The sequence below is a fragment of the Lepus europaeus genome, chromosome 15 (assembly GCF_033115175.1).
Source record: "Lepus europaeus isolate LE1 chromosome 15, mLepTim1.pri, whole genome shotgun sequence".
In the NCBI taxonomy this organism is placed as follows: domain Eukaryota; kingdom Metazoa; phylum Chordata; class Mammalia; order Lagomorpha; family Leporidae; genus Lepus; species Lepus europaeus.
The window spans coordinates 82,537,748-82,558,447 of NC_084841.1; the positions used below are offsets into that span (position 1 = coordinate 82,537,748).

The following is a 20,700-nucleotide window of genomic DNA, read 5'->3' on the forward strand; positions in this document are numbered from 1 at the left end:
CTAAAAGCAAGTATCTACCAACCAAGACTCTTGCACCCAGTGAAGCCATGATTCATAAATGAAAGAGAAATACGGACTTTCCAGAGCAAGCAAAAGCTGATGTGCTTCATCATCACCACAGCAGCCTTACAAAGACATCCCACAGGCAGAATTTAAAATAGTGATTACCAGAGGTTAAGCAAAATGGAGGAGGGGAGTTGAACAACAGTTTCCAAAACACAGGAGGGTGAGAACAACAGGTTCTGTTGTTGGCAGCGCAGTCAGGGTGACTACGGCTCACAATGAAGCATAATGTTCTATGGGAGGAACTATAGCAAGGGAACTGGAGGACTCCATACAAAGACAAGATGAGGACATGGAGCTTGGCTGCCTGGTACAGTCAGTCTTTGCCATGCTTCTATATTAAAATATGGCACTGAACCCATTGAAGATGTGCAAATATGTTAAAATTTAAAATTTTTTAAAAATAAAATGAATTATAGGAAAGCATTTTTGAAATATGTATCTTTTCTTCATTTTTCTAGAGAAAAGAAATATTATCTTTAGTTTCTAAGAATATGTTCACCCTATTCGGTTATTTAGGTTATTTTCAAGCACAATGCCCACTTAAAAAGTATTAATCTTCTTGAAATTCTAAGAAACTGGAAAGGGTTTAATATCTCGATTTTACATCCTTGGTGTCTGGCATCATGGCAGTAGCTCTCAATCAGTGAGACTGAAATCAATGTGGTTTCCTTATTCACGTAAGGACTGATTAGAAAAGTCCTTACCTATTCCTGAAGCTGGGGTGAAGGAATGGATCCCATTAACAATACCGAAGTCCAGGGCCTGAAAATACCTGAAAGCAGATTGTCCTGTCTCCCAGATGAAAACATCAACTGAGTTCTGATCTCCTATAATTATGGAATAAAGCAGAATAAAAGAAGGCAAAGGTTTAAAAACAGAAGACCAAATGACACGTAAAACTATAATAAGAATATTAGATCTGAAGAACAAATTTCATCAGACATCACTCCTAACAAAACACAACTAAGCAGGAAGCACTTCCGCATTCCTTTTGCATTCCACATGAAATGAATACAGTTAGCCACTCATGATCAGATGGGCAGGAAAAGATACCAACAGAAGATTCATCTTTCAGGAACACTGGAAGTTTATCTGAAAGTCCCACCATGCAGAAGAAAGCAAACTCACACATGAAGCAGTTTCATCAGAAGTTGCTAATTATTATTAATACTGTAAATTACTCATAATACCTCAAGTATCTCCATATTTTAGTTATAAAATCTTCACAGAGCTTTCTACTTTATCTACCCTCCTCCAATCTTCTCTTAATTCAAAACTAATGGTTCATCCCATAACAAAATCATGGTCATAAGCCTTAATTTTTTTTTTCCCTCAAAATCCCATACTTAACATACATCCTCAAAAACATTATATCGACCAGGTAAAAACTTACTGCAGGAACATTTTTGTAAAGAACATACAATATAAATGTTAGCTGTTTTTGATAAAAAACCACACATGTATCACGCACACTATTATCTTCTTACCTAGAAAGGTATTTTTGGCAAAAATGAGGTAAATATCATCTCCCAAGGACAAAGCCTCCATTTTTGTTGCCCCAAGGACTGGCACCTCTTGAAAGCTAAGAAAGCCACTCCCAGACCATCTGAGTAAAAGGGCAGGAAGCCTGGAGTCAGCCTGCGAGACAGCCAGGAACACAGAACCTCCCCTGTGGAACAAGGCCATGGCCAGCACACCTCGGACAGGCAGCTGCTGATGTAGCACAAAGCTTCCTCCATCCCACCTGAAGACCTGCGGGGAATATTCAAATAAAGAATCTGTGATCAGAAACTTCGCACCCATGAGAATTTCGCCAAAAAATCTGTTTGCCCTCCTAGATTGTTTTATTTCCTTAGGGGGATACTTTCCTAAGTGAGAAGGTACCCCGACGGGTGCAGGCCTGCAGGCCTTTTTCTTTGCTCTGTGTGCATTTGCACATGTGTGTGTATGTGCACTCACGTGCAAAGACCTCAGTCCCAAATACACACCTCGATGGGGTGAGTGACAGCAGGGGAAGGAGAATGCCTAGAACAGCAGAGAATCACACTGAAGGTAGAAAATTCAGAAACTTCCTGATGCTGCAATAACAGCAGCAGCAGTGTACAAAAACAGCCAAACCATCTTCATCCCCAAAGTGGCAATAGAGTCAAGGTTCAGGATGAGGGTCCTTAATCTACCAAGTAAAAAATTCCAAGTCCACCCGATTTCTTACATAGTTCGGTCAATTTCTCAAATAATTTCTGTATTCAGGCAAAAATTAGGAACTTGAGATGGGCCTTAGGCTGGGAGGCCTGGAAACAGTGCTTTCTCCCTTCATGGATCTTACTAACTCTTAGGGAAAGGCAAAAAGTAAATTCTCAGTAATTGAATAAACGATGACTATAAATTGAGACAAGTGCTAAAGATGACAATTAGGAAGGTGTTAGAGAATGGATATATTCACGTCAACTCAGATCTTCACGACAAAGTTGCTAAAAAGAAAAAAATAAATTGCCATGCTGTGAACTGGAAGGAAGCTAGAAGTCCTGGGGATTGAAAAAATTTAAGATTAGGAGGTACTTTCACTAGCATGGGCAAGTAATCATCTAAACAGGATCCATTGGAGAGAAAAAAAAAAAATAAGGCAATGTTAATCACCACCCAGGACTGCAGGCAGAGTCCAGTACTATCTTATGCCAATCATAAGCATAAGATGCCACTTGGGATGCTGCATGCCATATCAGAGTGCATGGGTGCAAGGCCCAGTTCCACTCCCAATTCCAGTTTCCTGCTAATGAGTGCCCTGGGAAGCAACAGATGATGTCTCATATAGTTGGGTCCCTGCCACTCTCATGGGAAAGCTAAGTTCTGACTCCTGCTGTTAGCCTGGCCCAAAGCAGCTATCATAGGTTTTTGGAGAATGGACATGTCTCTGTGTGTCTAGCTTCCAAATGACAATTTAAAAAATTAAAAACTATATGAATTCTTTCAAGATAGCTTGCTGCTGAGTGGAGAAAAGAAATCAAACACAGAAGGGAGGAGAAGAGGCAATCATGGGAGGTTTCTGTCTAAACTGAGCAATCCAAGAACATTTATGCTGATTACAATAATGTGATAAATGCCAGAGAACTAAAATCACTTAAGATTACGAAGGCAAGAGGCGCATCTATGTGAAAGACCTGGTTTTTGAACAAAAGACACTTTACCCGTCATTAACAGGTAGGAAGAGTAAGAATGAGGTACAAGCCAGTTCTGAAATTTGGTGCAGGGAAGATAAGGAATTCCCTCCTGGCAGTCCGTCTCAACAAAGTCATTAGCTAAAAATGAGATGAAAAGCATTCACAGAAGCCCACAGAGTGACAAAAATTATCAAGTAAACATTGCCAGGATTACAAAATCCGGTTTACTAGAGATACATGGAATTTCTGGGTTAATGATGAGTGCTCACTTTGCATTAATAATGAAATCTTAGTGATACCGTCTAATTGTGCAATTTCTCTCCATAGCATTTTCCAGTTCAATTAAATGTTCAAGTTGATCATTACATTAAAGGGCCCCAGCCCTTTAAGACAACATAATATTTGTAACTGTTGTTTAGAAATTAACTGGGCGCCAGGGTTGTGGCACGGTGGGTAAAGCCACCGCCTACAATGCTAGCATCCCATGTGGGCACCAGTTCATATCCCAGCTGCCCCGCTTTCAATCCAGCTCCCTGATAATACAGCTGGGAAAGCGGCAGAAAGAGGACAGAGTGCTTGGTCCCTGCCACCCATGTGAGGGACCCAGATAAAGCTCCTGGTCCTCTCTTTAGCCCGGCCCAGCCATTGTGGCCATGTCAGGGAATGAACCAGCAGATTAAAGATCTCTCTCCTCTGTAACTCTCTCAAATAAGTCAATCTTTAAAATCAATTGACTCATCACGATTTCCACTCTCTTTTTTGACTTTACCAGAAGTAAATTGTAACTTTTATACAAACCCCACCAACCCATATCTAGTGACTTTTAATTATAGTATTAAAAGAGGAAAAAACTTTTAAAAGAACCAAACCTGAGTTGATTCAGAATCATCTCTCTGACTTGCAACAATTAAATAATCTTGATTCTGCGAAGTAAAATATCTTACTTGAGAACTTTCTGCAATACTGATTGTTTGTACCTACAAAGGACACAGAAGAACAGGAATAAAAATTTTAAAGGACTTTAGGGACAACACTGAACAGTCTTTGAAGTTCAAGACTGTAAAAATCTCTCATCCCATGTGTGTCATTTCAAGAAAGACAATATCCCTGATGAGATACCATGCTCAAATGTGCATGACCTCTGAACTTGCAAAAAGTCCTTTTTCACATCAACACAGAACATGCATTATTGTCCATTTGGTTCAGCCTTAGAAATTTTAATTTCTTTTAAATAAAAATTGTAAGCTATGAAAAATTGAATATTTTTACCAGCAATAATTTGAATCCTGATGTGAATGTGTATACATTGTTAATCGAAGACTTGTCTTCATTGCTTTCTTCCTGAGTAAGGACAACGTATGTGGAAGCACCAATATTGAAGGCCTCGCACGTTTTAAGGTTTTCTATGTTTAAATCCTAGGACGTGAGGAATAACCATAACTCACAAGGCATCCAAAATTTACCTGCACATTTTATGTGAACTGTAAAACAAGGGACATTTACCTCAACTGGTGTAAAAACCCCTTGCCACCGGTAAACAGTGACAGACGAGCTTCTTAACATTATACCATATACTGACTCTTCCAAATTCAAAAAACACCAGCCAGACATCGACTCTTCCAGAAAACTTTGAAATATGGAAAGCACAGCATTCGTTCCCCCTGAGAAAAACAAATCACGATTTACTACTGTATACTCTGCTCCAAGCCTTATCTGCGCTACTTTATGGTTACTAGAATGGGTTGGTTACTAGAAATCAAGTTCTGTCCACAGGGTGTGTGTGTGTGTGCATATGTGTGCAAACACATGCATAAGAGACAAGGTAGAAAACTTAACTGAAAATAATTTTAATAAACAAGTTGATAATATGCTAAAAAAGTCTAATACAGAACTTTTCCAATGTATATATTGACAAATACTAACTGTGCATTTCAAAGAGGAATATGCCGGATCAGTGCTATGGTGCGATGGGTTAAGCCACCACTTGAGATGCCAGCATTTGAGCCCTGATTGGTCCACTTTTAATCCAGCACCCCACTAATGCACCTGGGAGGGCAGCAGAAGATGGTGCAAGTGCTTGAGCCCCTGCCGCCCATGTGGGAGACCTGGATGGAGCTCTTGCAACCATTTGGGGAGTGAACCAGTGCACAAAGGAAATCTGCATGTCTGTCACTGTCACTCTGCCTTTCAAATAAGACAAATATTAAAGGGGAAGGTACTAAATGTTATCAACTTTCAAGATGATGAAAATATGTGTACAAGAAATAGATATTCTTTAAAGAAATATGATGAATGTTAGGTTTTTTAAATTTACACCAGTAACTTGAAAATGTTTTTTGCCTCAAAAGCTTCCCATACTCATCCTCTTCCCACTCAATTTTACTGTAATTAATCCCCACTCATCGTTTGATGTTAGTTCAAACATAAATACTCCTTGGAAGAACTCCCTCATGTTCTGTCAGTATCTCCCCTTTAAAATGTTTATTACAGTGTTTGAAGTACATATTTATTTTTACTTATTTGGTTCATTTCCGTCACCCCTAAAGCGTAATCTCCACAAGCTCAGTACCATGGAGGCTCATGACAAAGACTCAATACTTATCTGAGGATGCAAAAATAATTCAATTTCTGCTCTCCATTTGCAATAGAGCTGTAAGATATGATTCACAGCAAAAAAAAAAATCTTCTAAGTCTTATATATGCAATATTTGGTTATAGAACTTTCTTCTCAAAATATCAGAACATACTCATTCCAAAGGCTGTCTCAGAGACCGTCTCCCATTCCACACTCACGGCCAAATCAATGCCATTGGTACGTGACACATTCAGATACACCGTCCTGTTGGCTTCTTCGATGTCTATAGAGGTGGCTCTAAAAGAAAAAAATAGGATTGTGGAAAGCAGAGGAAGAATGTAATGTAATTTCTATGTGTTTAAAATACAGAACACATTGCTAGGATCTACTTAATACACTTTTAAATTCTACAACATCCAGGGTGAGATTCAGTAATGTAATAGCCAGAGGATTAGACTCCCAAGTGACAAAATATTCATTGATGAAGATTTTTGAAAAACACAGATCAAACACTGATACTAAGATCCTAAGAAAACACTGAGAGTCTGTAACCCCCCCCCCAAAAAAAAAAAGTCATTTCTAAGTTTCATCACACAGAAGTCAAAAATATTTTACAGAGAAAAAGTGATTCTGGAAATTCTTAGTATATTAAGAAAGTATACCTATTAACATATTTTAAGATATAGAAAATACATTTGTCAGCTTCTAAGGGAAATCTTTTTAAAACGATATGCTAACATGTGTTTAAACAGTCAACTAGAACAGTTAATTAGTTTATATCATTTATTTATTTGAGAGAAATAGAGAAAAGGAGAGAAAGATGGAGAGATCTTTCATCTGCTGGTTCACTGCCCTAAATGGCTGCAATGCACAGGGCTGGGTCAGGCTTAAGCCAGGAGCCTCTTCTGGGTCTCCCACATGGGTAAAGGGGCACAAGGACGTGGGCCATCTTCTACTAATTCCCAGACCATAGCAGAGAGCTGGATCTGAAGTAGAAAAGCCAGGACTCGACCAACACCTGTGAGATGCTGGCGCTGCAGATGGAGGTTTAACCTACGCCACAGCACTGGCCTTGCTTTTTGACAGTGTGACCTTAATATAAAGTCTAATAACATCACACACAATATGTCTGGGATTTGGATACTTGCTGTTACGAGAGGTCACATGGTCTCTCATGGTCTACCTTACTGAGTCCTCTTTAAAAGTCTCTTGTGGGGCCAGCAATGTTGTGTAAAAGGTTAAGCCTCGGCCTGCAATGTATGCATCCCATATGGGCGCTGGTTCAAGTCTTGGCTACTCCAGCTCTCTGCTGATGCACCTGGGAAAGCAGCAGAAGATGGCCCAAGTGTTTGGACCCCGGCATACGTGTGGGAGACCCGGAAGAAACTCCTGGCTTTGGCCTGGCCCAGACCCAGCCATTGAGACCATTTGTGGAATGAACCCACAAACTGAAAATCTCTATCTCCTTCTCTACATGTCTGCTTTTCAAATAAATTAGTAAGTCTTTAAAATAAAGCCTCTTATAATCAGAAATCCAGAAAAAAGAATTGTCTCTCTCTGTTGCTGCAAATATAGTTTTGTAAAACTTTGTTTTATAACCTTGTTAAACCAATGGTTAAGAATGTTATACTAATATAGTTTTATTTATCTGGTTACTTTGAAATTTGCTGTATATGGATGAAATGGTTGTTTCTCCATTCAATTACTCATCATAGCACTGTCTTTATTCCCACTAACCTAGGGTCTTTTTGCTTTTTACTAAACTTCTTATTCATGGAAGTATTAAGCCTTTTTACTCTAATGTAATTTTAAAATATATTATCTCAAAAACAAACAAAAGAACAGGAGAGGGAGGAGGGTGTGAAGGAGACAAGAAGAAAGTATCATTATGTTTTTAGAATTGCATCTACAACTCACATTGAATCTATTCAGAAATAACTAAATTAGACTTTTAAAAGTTTGAAGAGGAAATTTATGAGCATCCTGTGTACATTTTTAAAGATCTTTGCTGCAAGAAAAATTAGAAATCCATACCCTTCTGCATTTTCATATGTTAATAACTATTCCCTGAGCTTCTGAAGTGATAATTTCCTTATACATAAACTATACCTATTTTCAACTGCAGAGATACTGAATAGCCCCAAAGGAGCCTGGTTTTGCAAAACTGTTATCAGGGTTTGAACACGCTCCCCTAGTCTAGCACCTCCGGTTGGATTAAACAAGGTACAAACAAAATGCTCATCCATTTCTGGTTCCGTGTCTAATATGGCAGATATGTGTAGAACCTGAAAACAAAATCAAAAGTTACTGGAATCAGTATTTTTGCAATACATACGTAGAAAAATTTATTAAACATTTTAAACAAAATAATATGTTTTGAGAAATATCACCTACTTTTATTTAATACAGATCTCCAAAGTGTGATGGTTTCAAGTTGCTACTTTTGGGATATTTAACATTGTCATAGTGTCTAAAAAATAAATATTTATGGTACTGAAAACAGCACCAGTTTAAAAAATTCAACCTCTCTTCATCTTTGCCAACTTTTTATCCTGCCCTGGACATACACCTTTACTTTTCTCACTCTAGTGTGTTAAGTAGTAGTCATCGTCAGAGCAGGCACAAGCTGGGAACAGCCCCAATGTGCACCTACAGAACGGAAGGACAAGCCGAGGGTGCTCAGTGCAGGGCGCCTCGGCTGTGAAACAGAACCAACCACTGAGGCTTGCAGCCACAGAGATCCCAGGAATTACGACGAGAGACAGAAGCCAAGTGTCACTGACTACACAGAGCATGATTCTCTTTGAACAAAGCCCATGCACCAGCATGAGGGGTCTTCAGTGACAGAAATCGGCCAAGAGCTTCCTCAAGAAAGGGCAAGCCCAAGGTGGAACAGGGACAGGTCTGGGGAATGGCGATGTGAAATCTGAATGCAGGTGTATAGCGGCTTCCCCCCAACCCATAACCTCTCTCCCACCCGCAACCATCCCATCTCCCACTCCCTCTCCCATCCCATTCTTCACCAAGATTCATTTTCAATTATCTTTATATGATGCTATATACTTTAAAGCCTGTGTATGAGGGCTGGCGCTGTGGCATAGTTGGCTAAGCCTTCTTCTGCAGCAACCACATCCCATATGGGCACTAGTTCCTGTCCTGGCTGCTCCTCTTCCTATGCAGCTCTCTGCTATGGCCTGGGAAAGCAATGGAAGATGACCCAAGTGCTTGGGCCCCTGCACCCATGTGGGAAACCAAGAAGTCCCTAGCTTTGGACCGGCCCAGCCCCGGCCATTTGGGGAGCAAACCAGTGGATGGAGTACCTTTCGCTCTGCCTCTGCCTAACTCTACCTCTCAAATCAATAAATAAAATATTTAAAGTCTCCGTATGGTTTATACTTCAACATTTAAGTACGTGCAACAAAAGCTGTTCTGTAGGTTTAAAAATTTTATTTGCTCTAATGTTTAAGTTGTCAAAATAAATTATTTAATCACTCAGTGATTAAATTCTTTTAAGTTAGAGTAATTTAGAATGTACAAGACCAGCATAGCAGGTTAAAGCTAAGCTGCGGCTGGCAATGCTGGAATTTCCCATCAGATCTCTGGTTGGAGTCCTGCTTGCTCCGCTTCCAATGCAGCCCCCTGCCAATGTGTCTGGGAAAGCAGCAGCAGGTGGTCCAAGCGCTCGAGCCCCTGCCACCCATGTGAGAGACATGAATGGAGCTCCAGGTTCCTGGATTCGGCCTTGAACTGTTGTGGCCATTGTGGCCATTTGAGAGATGAACCAGCAAATGGGAAGATGTTTCTTTTGTGCTCTCTCTCCCCATCCCTCCCTCCACTTTTTCTGTCACTCTCCCCTTCAAATAAGTCCATCTTTTGTAAAAAGAAATTTAAGAGCAATGTCTGTGTCAGTATTTGCATATGGCTCTACTCTACGGCCGGCTTCTGCCCTTGCACCCTTTATACACTGCAAACTGCCTTAGAACAGCTACATGGTTCATCTAATGTCTTCACCTCCCACCTAAGCTGGCAGGTTTGTTTTTGTTTTGTTTTGTTTTTTGACAGGCAGAGTTAGACAGTGAGAGAGAGAGAGAGACAGGGAGAGTTATAGACACAGAGATAGACAGAGAGAAAGGTCTTCCTTTTTCCATTGGTTCTCTCCCCAAATGGCTGCTACAGCTGGAGCACTGCGCCAATCCAAAGACAGGAGCCAGATGCTTCCTCCTGGTCTCCCATGCGGGTGCAGGGGCCTAAGCACTTGGGCCATCCTCCACTGCCCTCCCGGGCCACAGCAGAGAGCTGGACTGGAAGAGAAGCAACCAGGACTAGTACCCGGGGTGCCGGCGCCACAGACAGAGGATTAGCCTAGTGAGCCACAGCGCCAGCCTGTTTTGTTTTTTTCCTTTGGAAGTCCTAGGGTACTCCCCTGAGAGATAATTATTTTGTAAATACTAAGAATGGGGGCCAGCATTGTGGCACAGTAGCTTAAGGCACCTATGATACCATCACCCCATATGAACGCCAGTTCAACTCCCAGCTGCTCCATTTTCAATCTAGCTCTCTGCTCATATGCCTGGGAAAGCAGCAGATAGCCCAGGTGTTTGGGCTACTGCCACCCACATTAGAGACATGGAAGAATCTCCTGGCTCCTAGCTTTGGACAGGCCCAGCCTCGACCTTTGCAGTCATTTGGGGTGTGAACCAGCAGGTGGACGATGTCTCTCTTTAATTCTGCCTTTCAAATATTTAAAATCTTAAATACCAAAAATAACCTCCCACTCTCACTGAAGGTTCATGCCATACCTTGACTCGAACACCCTCTTCTAAAACAACGTAGCCCCTGGAAGGAGTCAGATCAGTCGACTCCGCTGAGGAGTTCACTTCTGTCACAAGGAACTGAACTGTCACCGTTCCAAACAGTCCTTGTGCAGGCTCCCGCACCACGTACAGCACGGCCACACTCTCCTGTACGTAGAGCGCCGTCGGTTCTCTCAGAAAGAAGTGCTCAGTGTTGTTGAATGACAGAACTCCAGGGCCATCGTCATTAGCGAGGACAGTAACTAAGGCTGTCAAAATAAAAACATTGGAGCAATCAATGAAAACAGGACAGGTTTCACTGGATATTCAGCTAACTCTCTACCCAACGTGAGCATTTCAAGACCACCTGAAAAAGGAGGGAAGTTTTCAAAACCATTTGGTAAAATTCCACGTTCTCTCTTTACATAAAAACACCCAGTCATCTTGGAATAAAAAGTGGCTTCCTCAATCGCATGAAGTGATACTGCTCAGAAGATAGCAGCAAATATCAAACTTAATATTTAAACAATAGACACAACCCCACTAAAAACAGAAGCGAGACAAGATGCCTGTTGTCATGGCTACCGTTCAACAGTCCTGGGGCCATCAGCCAGGGAACACACGTCAAAGGAACAAAAAGCTACAGAACTATAGCTATTTCCCAGACAACGTGATTATCTCCTAAGAAAATGCAAGAGAAAATGACTAGAATTATTGTAATCATTCAAAATATAACCTAAGCTACCATCATAAATGCAGAGTTTGCCATTTTTACTACCTCTAATAATATTACTAACTGAAACAACTAATCCTATGAAAGACCTAGTCATTGCCTAATCTATGTTAACTCATTTAATTATAATAACATGGACTGAGGCACAGACAGGTTATTCGAAAAACTTCACAAGCTAGGAAGTGACAGAATCGGTGTACAAAGCCAGGAAGTCCGCTTCAGAGCGTATTTATTTATTTATTTATTTATTTTGTTAGTTTTTTTTTCTTTTCTTTTTTTTGTTTTTTTTTCTTTTTTTTGTTTTCTAGAGAGCATATTTTAAAAAAAATTTACTTGAGAATTACAGAGAAAAAGGACTTCCTTCCACTGTTTACTCCCCAAATGGCCACAACAGCGGAGCTGGGCGGATCCAAAGCCAGGAACTTCTTCTGGGTCTCCCACGTGGGTGCAGCAGCCCAAGCACTTGGGCCATCTTCTACTGCTTTCCCAGGACATAGCAGAGAGCTGGATTGGAAGAGGAGCAGCTGGGACATGAATCAGCACCGATAAGAAATGCCGGCACCGCAGGCAGAGGCTTGGCCCACTATGCCATAGCATTGGCCCCAGAGCTGCATTCTTAAACTGTTCTAATTTGTCTAGATATCAGCTATCATTGCTTAAAAATTTAACAGAAAGTGAACTCATTCACAATAGCAATGATACTCAGGAATTAACCTAACATAAAAACTATAAGACCTGTTTAAACGCAGGCAATCACAAAACGTTAACATGTGGCTGCCAGGTGCCACCCGTGCCTCGCTGACACTCTCAGGCAATCTGTGAGAGTTCCTGCTTGCCCAGTCATCTCTCGCTAACTGAGAGCAGCATCTTCCCATGCTCGAGCCTGGCCAGCTTGCTGGTCCTTTACAGCCTGGAGTGACCCTCAAACACAGAGACAGGAAGTAACTTCCCAGCATCTTTCCTTCTCAGGGAACAACTCTAGCATCATTCAACTCAATCCAGCAGCGCTGAGTCTTGGTTGCCCCCAGCAACAACACTCATCAACACTTATGTCAGCTCTCCTCTCCATCTCATCTCTCCAAGTCCTACCATGCTTCAAAATTCCAATTCCACCCCACGCAAGGATTTTTTATGAAACTCAATTTGTGCATTCTGGACAATATAGCAGAGGCCATTCACCAGAGAATTGGTGAAATGGATTTTTTAAAAATTTGACGTAAAAAAAAATATACTTTAAAGCCAAGACAAACAGAACAGTACTACTGGAAACATAACTAGGCAAATACAACGGAATGCAATCTAGGAGAGGGGGAGACAGAGTGATGGATGGATGAGAGGGCGAGAGGAAGCTGAGGAGAAAATATACACAGGTGGAGACGGATAAATTTCCACACTGAACCCTAGCCGATAGATGCCCTGTTCTATACATATTAGGGTAGTGATTTATACCTTGTTTGAGAAAAATAGAGTTCTACCCTTGCCTCACACACTATCAGTGAATAAATTCATGGTATGTTAATTACATGTAAATCAAAACTGAAGATAGAAAAATATAGTAAAATATTTTCATTTGAAACAACCTAAATAAAATTTAATATTTGATGAACTTAATTTTTACACAATAAACAAATGACAAGTAGACTAGAAAATATTTCTGCAATCTATTCCTATTTAAGAGGCAAAGGATTAAATTCAGAATTTACGCGTATTCTACGATGGACATTGCAGCACAGAAGATTAAAGTCACCTCTTGGGATGCTCGCATTCCACATTAGAGGGCTGAGTTTGGGTCCTGGCTACTGTGTTTCCAATGAAGCTTCCTGCTAATGCACAACAAGGCATGTAGCAAGTCATAGTTCAAGTAATTTGGTTCCAATCACCCACGTGAGACACCTGGATGGTGTCCCAGGCCTCTGGCTCCAGGCTAGCCCAATCCAGGCTGGTATGGGCATTTGGGGAGTGAACCAGCAGATACCAGATAACCTAGAGCTGTCTCTCTCTCTGGCTTTCAAACAAATATTTTTTACTGGAGTCACTGTGCACTAACTTCCCATGTAGGATCTCTGTCCTTAATGTGTTGTACAATGTGAATTAATGCTATAACTAGCACTCAAACAGTACTTTACTTTTTGTGTGGGGGGGGATGCAAACTGTTGAGATCTTTACTTAATACATACTAAATTGATCTTCTGTATATAAAGATAATTGAAAATGAATCTTGATGTGAATGGAATGAGAGAGAGAGCGGGAGATGGGAGGGTTGCAGGTGGGAGGGAAGTTACGGGGGGGGAAGCCACTGTAATCCAAAAGCTGTACTTTGGAAATTTATATTCATTAAATAAAAGTTTAAAAAAAAGAAAATGCAAAAAAATTTTTTACAATATGATTATTTTTACAAGTCAATAAAAGCACAAACCACTGGAAAGTGAACAAGGCATATAAAAAACAAAAAACTTGAATCAAGTTCACTAAGAGAAATTAAGAAAAATGCAAAATACAGCTACATATTTTTCATTTATTAGAATATAAAAATTTAGAGAGTAGGTGACCAGTGTCATGACATAGTGCATTAAGCCACCACCTGCGACAGTTCAAGTCCCACCAGCTCCACTTGCCCACCAGCTGCCTGCTAACACACCTGGGAAAGTAGCAGAAGATGGCCCAAGTGCTTGGGCCCCTGCACCCATGTGGGAGACCCAGATGGAGTTCCAGGCTCCTGGCTTTGGTCTGCCCCAGCCCCAGCCATTGCCAACATTTGAGGAGAGAACCAGGAGATGGAAGACATCTCTCACTCCGCCCTTCAAATAAATAAATCTTAAAAAAATGTTTTAGATAATATGGATATTGCTGCTTAGGATGTAGAGAAACTGTTGTAAGCACACATTGCAGTGCAGGTAAAAATGGAAGGCGGCTGAGGCTATTCCTTCCCATTCAACATTCTTCTGCTCTGTGGACTATCTTAATTGCCCTCAAATACTAAGATTTAGATACAAGATGTTTTGTTTAAACTGCATTAAAGTTTGGTAATAGTATAACAGCCAATTAATGAAACACTATGAGATTACACACTGGGGACAGCATTGTGGCCCAGAAGGTTAAGCCACTGCCTGTGACACTGACATCTGATATAAGCACTGGTTTGAACACTTGCTACCTCACTTCTAAACCAGCTCCCTGCTAATATGCCTGGGAAATCAGTCGAAGATGGCCTGAGTGCTTGGCTCCTTGCTTTGGCCTGGTTTGGCTTAGCCATTGTATCCGTTTGGGGAGTGAACCAGCAAATCAAAGATCCTTGTCTTTCAATTAAGTAAATCATAAAAACACAAAGATGAAGAACAAGAAGAAATAGTTACTCTCCAAGTATTATTCTGAGAAAGAAATTTCTATTTAATTTGATAATTACAAGGTAACTTTGACAAAGCCCAATAATACATTCCTGCTTCCTGCTCATGGAGGCGGCCGGTGACCTTCGTACTTCCAATTAGGGTTGTAGAGGACTTTGGGGAATGCTGCACTGTTTTCCCTGTCAGCTGGATGCAGAATGGTGGTGACCTCCGCTATGGATGTTCCGTAACATGAGCCTTGGGAGGCAGCCAACATTCCCTGTAGCAAGAGACAGGGTCTCGCCGGCGCCGCGGCTCACTAGGCTAATCCTCCGCCTTGCGGCGCCGGCACACCGGGTTCTAGTCCCGGTCGGGGCACCGATCCTGTCCCGGTTGTCCCTCTTCCAGGCCAGCTCTCTGCTGTGGCCAGGGAGTGCAGTGGAAGATGGCCCAAGTGCTTGGGCCCTGCACCCCATGGGAGACCAGGAGAAGCACCTGGCTCCTGCCTTCAGATCAGCGCAGTGCGCCGGCCACAGCGCGCCAACCGCGGCGGCCATTGGAGGGTGAACCAACGGCAAAAAGGAAGACCTTTCTCTCTGTCTCCCTCTACTGTCCACTCTGCCTGTCAAAAAAAAAAATTTTTAAAAAAGAGACAGGGTCTCAGTGACACTGAGTCCTGGTGTCTAAGGGCAGTTGCCTCTACACCATTGAACTCAATGAACACGGGGCTGATGGTGTGGCATAGTGGGTGAAGCTGCCGCCTGCAGCGCCTGCATCCCCTATGGGTGCCCGTTCTAGTCCTGGCTGCTCCTCTTCCGATCCAGCTCTGCTATAGCCTGGGAAAGCAGTGGAAGATGGCCCAAGTGCTTGGGCTCTAGCACTCGCATGGGAGACCCAGAAGAAGCTCCTGGCTTTGGATAGGCCCAGCTCCAGCTGTTGTGGCCATTTGGGGAGTGAACAGCGGATGGAAGACCTTTCTACCTCTCCCTCTCACTGTAACTCTACCTCTCAAAATTCTTTGAAAAAAAAAAAAAAAAAACCTCAATGAATCAGTAAATTACCTCATTTAAGTCTATGTGATTTGGGCTTTCTCTTTCAAGCCAGACAATTCTTAAGGGACAGTATTCATTGTACAGCTCTGCTCTACAACAATACGATTTTACCTCAAACAAGCTTTTTGAATTTGAATTCGCACAGCCTCAAAAATAGATTCCTAGAGACTTAAAAATACCAGTTTATTTCATCAATGTAGCAATAAAAGTAAAAACCAGTCCTTGGGTTTCTCAAGATTCCTTTATGGTTTTCACTACAAACCAAGGCTTTTCACATAAAGGCCAATAACTTAGGAATACAAAGGTTAAGTTCCTTAAAAATCCCAGTACCCAATCAGTGTTTAAAACAGGTGGCTGAAGAACCAGTCAGCATTTAGTCCTCCAAATGCACTTGGGCTTCCCTATCACTTAAAGGAGTTCTAGTGAGATAAAGAACTCTTCCAACTCTTGAGTTCTCCTTTGTCTCTTTTTTCACTTGTCTAGGTAGCCAGCACTACACCTAACTGGATGATTTTCAGTAATAATGCCAAATGGTTCCAAGCCAAGCATCTGTCTGAGCCATCAATGCACCCTGAATCTCTGTGGAACCAGCACAACTCTTAGATGACACTGAAGCAGCTGCCTTCATCGCTTCTACTGTCACACAGGGAACTGAAGAACTCAAATCCCAAAGGACAGCTGTGGACATTTACAAATTAAATACCATCTGTAACTGGGGAAAACGACTGTCACCTTCAGTGCTAGTCTTTTTAATTTTTTACATATGTACACACACACACACACACACAGGCCAGAAGCACTGTTCCACTGACAGAATTCTGAAATGCTTAACCTTAATATTTTACTCTAAACATATGAAACCATCAAGAGTTCTAACTCCTTTAAAACGGACCCCATATTGGGAAATCAGCCTGAGAGACAGGGGCAGTGTATAAGAAGTTATCAGTTACCTATTGTATTCTCCCCCAGCTCCAGTCCAGGAGAAGGATTAGTTAAAATCAGCTGGAATTTTTCGTCTCCTTCTGGAATGTCATCATTAAGAATCATGATGTCAATATGTTTATACCTTTCTCCATCAGCAAAATGAAGAATCTGCTCAAAAAGGCAAAAGTAGACACCATTATATTTAAATCCACCCAGCTTTTATATAATGTTTGGAAAGAAATGCAATAGCGTTGTGAATGTAAAGTTTAAGCTATGTACAGGGATTTTTCTTTATATTCTGCATGCTCCATTTTTATTTAAATTGATAAAAGTATGCTTAGAAAATTAAAGTGATGAAGAAAGAGAAGGAAGTTAACATTTGGTTCAGGAATAAATGGCATGAAGAAATGAAATAAAAATTTTACAACACCAAAGGTGCTGCAGTAAAGCCAAAACAAGGAAATGAAGGAATTAAAGTTTTCAGGAATCATAAGAAACACTTTAGGAGGGTTATCTGATGACAAATCATTTAACAAAATAGCTTCTGTTGTCCAGTATCCAATATTGCACTAAAATAGTAAATACAGAACAACTTTAAAAACAGTATTGACAGTCAAATTTATTTTACCAAAACAATGATGGGAACTATCCTACCACAAGAATAATCTGCCCGGGGCCAGCGCTGTGGTGTAGTGGGTAAAGCCGCCACCTGCAACGCCGGCATCCCATATGGACCCTGGTTCAAGTCCCTGCTGATTCACTTCTGATCCAGCTCTCTGCTGTGGCCTGGGAAAGCAGTGGAAGATGGCCCAAGCCCTTGGGCCCCTGCTCCCACATGGGAGACCCAGAAGCAGCTCCTGGCTTCAGATCGGCACAGCTCTGGCCATTGCAGCCAACTGGGGATTGAACTAGCAGATGGAAGACCTCTCTCTCTCTCTCTGCTTCTGCCTCTCCTCTCCCTGTGTAGCTCCAACTTTCAAATCAACCTATCTTTAAAAAAAAAATCTGCACAAATGTGCTGAAGGATATATAATGTTATAGAATAATGTGTTTTACAGGACTTAAATCATTGTGATTCTGAAGAAATAAGGGACATAAAATAATTCACATATTTCCATAACCAACTAATCTTTGACAAAGGAGCTAAAATCAACACCTGAAGAAAGAACAGTATCTTCAAATGGTACTAGGAAAATTGGATCTCTATATGAGGTATGAAGACCCCTACCTTACACCTGATAGAGATCAACCCGCAATGGATATAGAGGATCTAAACCTACAACCTGATAACATCAAGTTACTAGAGGCGAACACTGAGGAAACTCTTCAAGACACTGACATAAGCGAAGACTTCTTGGAAAAGAACTCAGAAGCACAGGCAATAAGCCAAAATTGACAAATGGGATTACACCAAAATGAGAAGCTTCTGCACTACAAAACCACTCAGCAAAGTGAAGAGGCAACCAACAGAATGGGAGAAGTTATGTGCAAACTATGCAACTGATAAAGGGTTAATAACCAGAATTTATAAAGAGCTCAAGAAATTCAACAACAACACAACCCCAGTAAGAAATGGGCAGAAGACATGGACATTTTTCAAAGGATGAAATTCAAATGGTCAACAGACACATGAAAAAATGCTAAAGATCATCAGCCATCAGGGAAATGAAAATCAAAACCACAATGAGGTTTCACCTCAGCTCAGTTGGAATGGCTCTCATACAGAAATCAACAAACAAATGCTGGTGAAAATGTAAGGGAAAAGGTAACCTAACCCACTGTTGGTGAGGATGCAAACCAGTATAGTCGTTGTGGGAGACAGTATGGAGATTACTCAGAAATCTGAACACAGACTTATCGTACAACCCAGCCATCCTATTCATGGCAATTTACCCAAAGGAAATGAAATCAGCATATGAAAGAGCCATCTGTACCCTCGTGTTTATCGCAGCTCAGTTCACAATAGCTAAGACATGGAATCAACCCAGATGCCCACCAACCAATAACTGAATAAAGAAAATGTGGTATATACACACTATGGAATGCTACTCAGCCATAAAAAATGAAATCCTGTCTTTCACAACAAAATGGATGCAACTAGAAACCACTATACTTAGTAAAATAAGCTAGTCCCAAAAAGACAAATATGTTTTCCCTGATCTGTGGTAACTAATAGAGTACGAACTAATGTAATATATATGAGCAAAATTGACATTTTGAGAATTGATTGTTGTTCAGTCTTTATCTCTACTGTTGAAGAACAGGGGGTTTTTTTGTTAAGGTTTTATTTATTTAAGAGGCAGAGGTACAGACAATAAAGCAAAGACAGAGAGAAAAGTCTTCCATCTGCTGGTTCACTCCCTAAATACCTGCAATGTTCAGAGCTGAACCTATGCAAAGCCAGAAGCTTCTTCCATGTCCCCCTTATGGGTTAGGGGGCCCAATCACCCGGGCCATCTTTTACTGCTTTCCCAGGCCATAGCAGAGAGCTGGATAGAACGAGGAGCAGCCAGGACTAGAACTAGTGCCCATAAGAGATGCCGGCATCACAGGTGGAGAATTAACCTACTGAAGCCACAGCACCAGTCCCATAGGAAGTTTTTTTCCTTCTAGCTATTTGTTGAATTCCTTACTTAGGAGAAGGCTAATCTTATGATTATAAAATAAACTGGGCAGACACTGTGGCGTAGCGGGTAAAGCTACTGCTTGCCTTGCCAGCATCCCATATGGGTGCCCGTTCAAGTCCCAGTGGCTTCATTTCTAATTTAGATCTCTGCTGTAGCCTGGGAAAGCAGAAGATGGCCCAAGTTCTTGAGCCCCTGGCTTGAGAAACCCAAAAGAAGCTCCTGGCTTCAGATCAGACCAGCAATGGCTGTTGTGGCCATCTGGGCAATGAAACCATGGATGGAAGACTTCTCTCTTCCTCTGCCTCTCTGTAACTCTCTGCCTTTCAAATAAAACTACCTTTAAAAAATAAAAGTATGTCATTGTAAAAATTCAAAGAATAACAAAGGGAATAGACAGGAAATACCCCTACGCTCCTAAATCTGTAGTTATGAAATACATGAAATTTGTTCACCTTAGGTAGATTTTTTTTAAAATAATAATTTGCAAAAGTCACCTGCAAAAAATTTTGAGACCCACCATTGGGGTGAAGATGTAATCCAGCCCCAGCTGTGCTTCCAAATTCTGGGCATAGGCGAACAAGGCCACACGGCCCAGGGCCGCTCTGCTCCTCTGGGCTACCAAGGTGAGACTTCCGTGGGTTTCATTTACTTCAAACCTACAACAAAGTACAGGGAACATTCCTTTTTCTCCCTTAAAAGCTTCTATTAGCAGATAAAGAATCAAACTCCGAAGAGGATACCCACACAGCCACAGGCTCACCTGTTCTGTTGCCACTCGATAATACCACGGACACCGTCATTGGCATCAATAGTAATTTGTGCAGTCAAGCCTTCTGAATCTACAAAGTCACAAAGCCCTCTTGTAAAATAAGCATAACTGATTAAAAATAACTGTGTGACATATAATGGAAAGACAGTTTGAGATTATATCATTCCTCTTTCATAGGTATTATCAACATCACCTAAAAGATTTTTAAGCCAATAGAGACATTTGATTATAATATTTGGTAAGAACATGTTTTGCTATTAAGAGCCTCTGATTTGTAGAAATTTTATCAGCTTAGCCTGAAATCAAGCAACTGAGATTATGGGTTTTTTCTACTATTTTTATCAATTAAAAACACTTGGCATCTCTATTATGCAATATTAGCCTTTCAGGAAGAAAATGGGAACTCCTAGAAGTAGAAAGAGCAAGAAAAGAGGAAAACTAAATCGACTGAGAAAGGAGAGAGGGAGAGGACTGAAAAATACAGGTGTGAAAATGAAGCAGAGAGCAAGCGCAAGCGCACATGTGTGTGTGTGTGTGTGTGTAAGGGGGAGGGGGGCAGAGAAATGCCACAATGACAGTTGAGAAAGATAGGGAAAGTTTGATGAAAGAGATTAATTTTGAAGTAAACTTCCCTTATCCTTTTTCATTTCGTATTCTCTCCATCTAGTTCACTACGTTAC

At 41.2% G+C, this 20,700-nt stretch overlaps 1 protein-coding gene across 1 annotated transcript in view; it reads right to left on the bottom strand.

Annotated features, from left to right (window-relative positions):
• ADGRV1 (adhesion G protein-coupled receptor V1) overlaps nt 1–20,700 on the bottom strand; it is a 568,898-nt gene that overhangs the window by 447,083 nt on the left and 101,115 nt on the right. The window contains exons 40-50 of the mRNA XM_062211963.1: nt 20,012–20,090; nt 19,769–19,907; nt 16,651–16,792; nt 10,599–10,861; nt 7,909–8,084; nt 5,972–6,096; nt 4,728–4,885; nt 4,494–4,640; nt 4,094–4,201; nt 1,554–1,818; nt 771–893 (exon numbers count right to left, since the gene is read on the bottom strand). Of these exons, the coding sequence (XP_062067947.1) occupies nt 771–893; nt 1,554–1,818; nt 4,094–4,201; nt 4,494–4,640; nt 4,728–4,885; nt 5,972–6,096; nt 7,909–8,084; nt 10,599–10,861; nt 16,651–16,792; nt 19,769–19,907; nt 20,012–20,090 (1,725 nt within the window). The remainder of the gene's footprint in view (nt 1–770; nt 894–1,553; nt 1,819–4,093; nt 4,202–4,493; nt 4,641–4,727; nt 4,886–5,971; nt 6,097–7,908; nt 8,085–10,598; nt 10,862–16,650; nt 16,793–19,768; nt 19,908–20,011; nt 20,091–20,700) is intronic.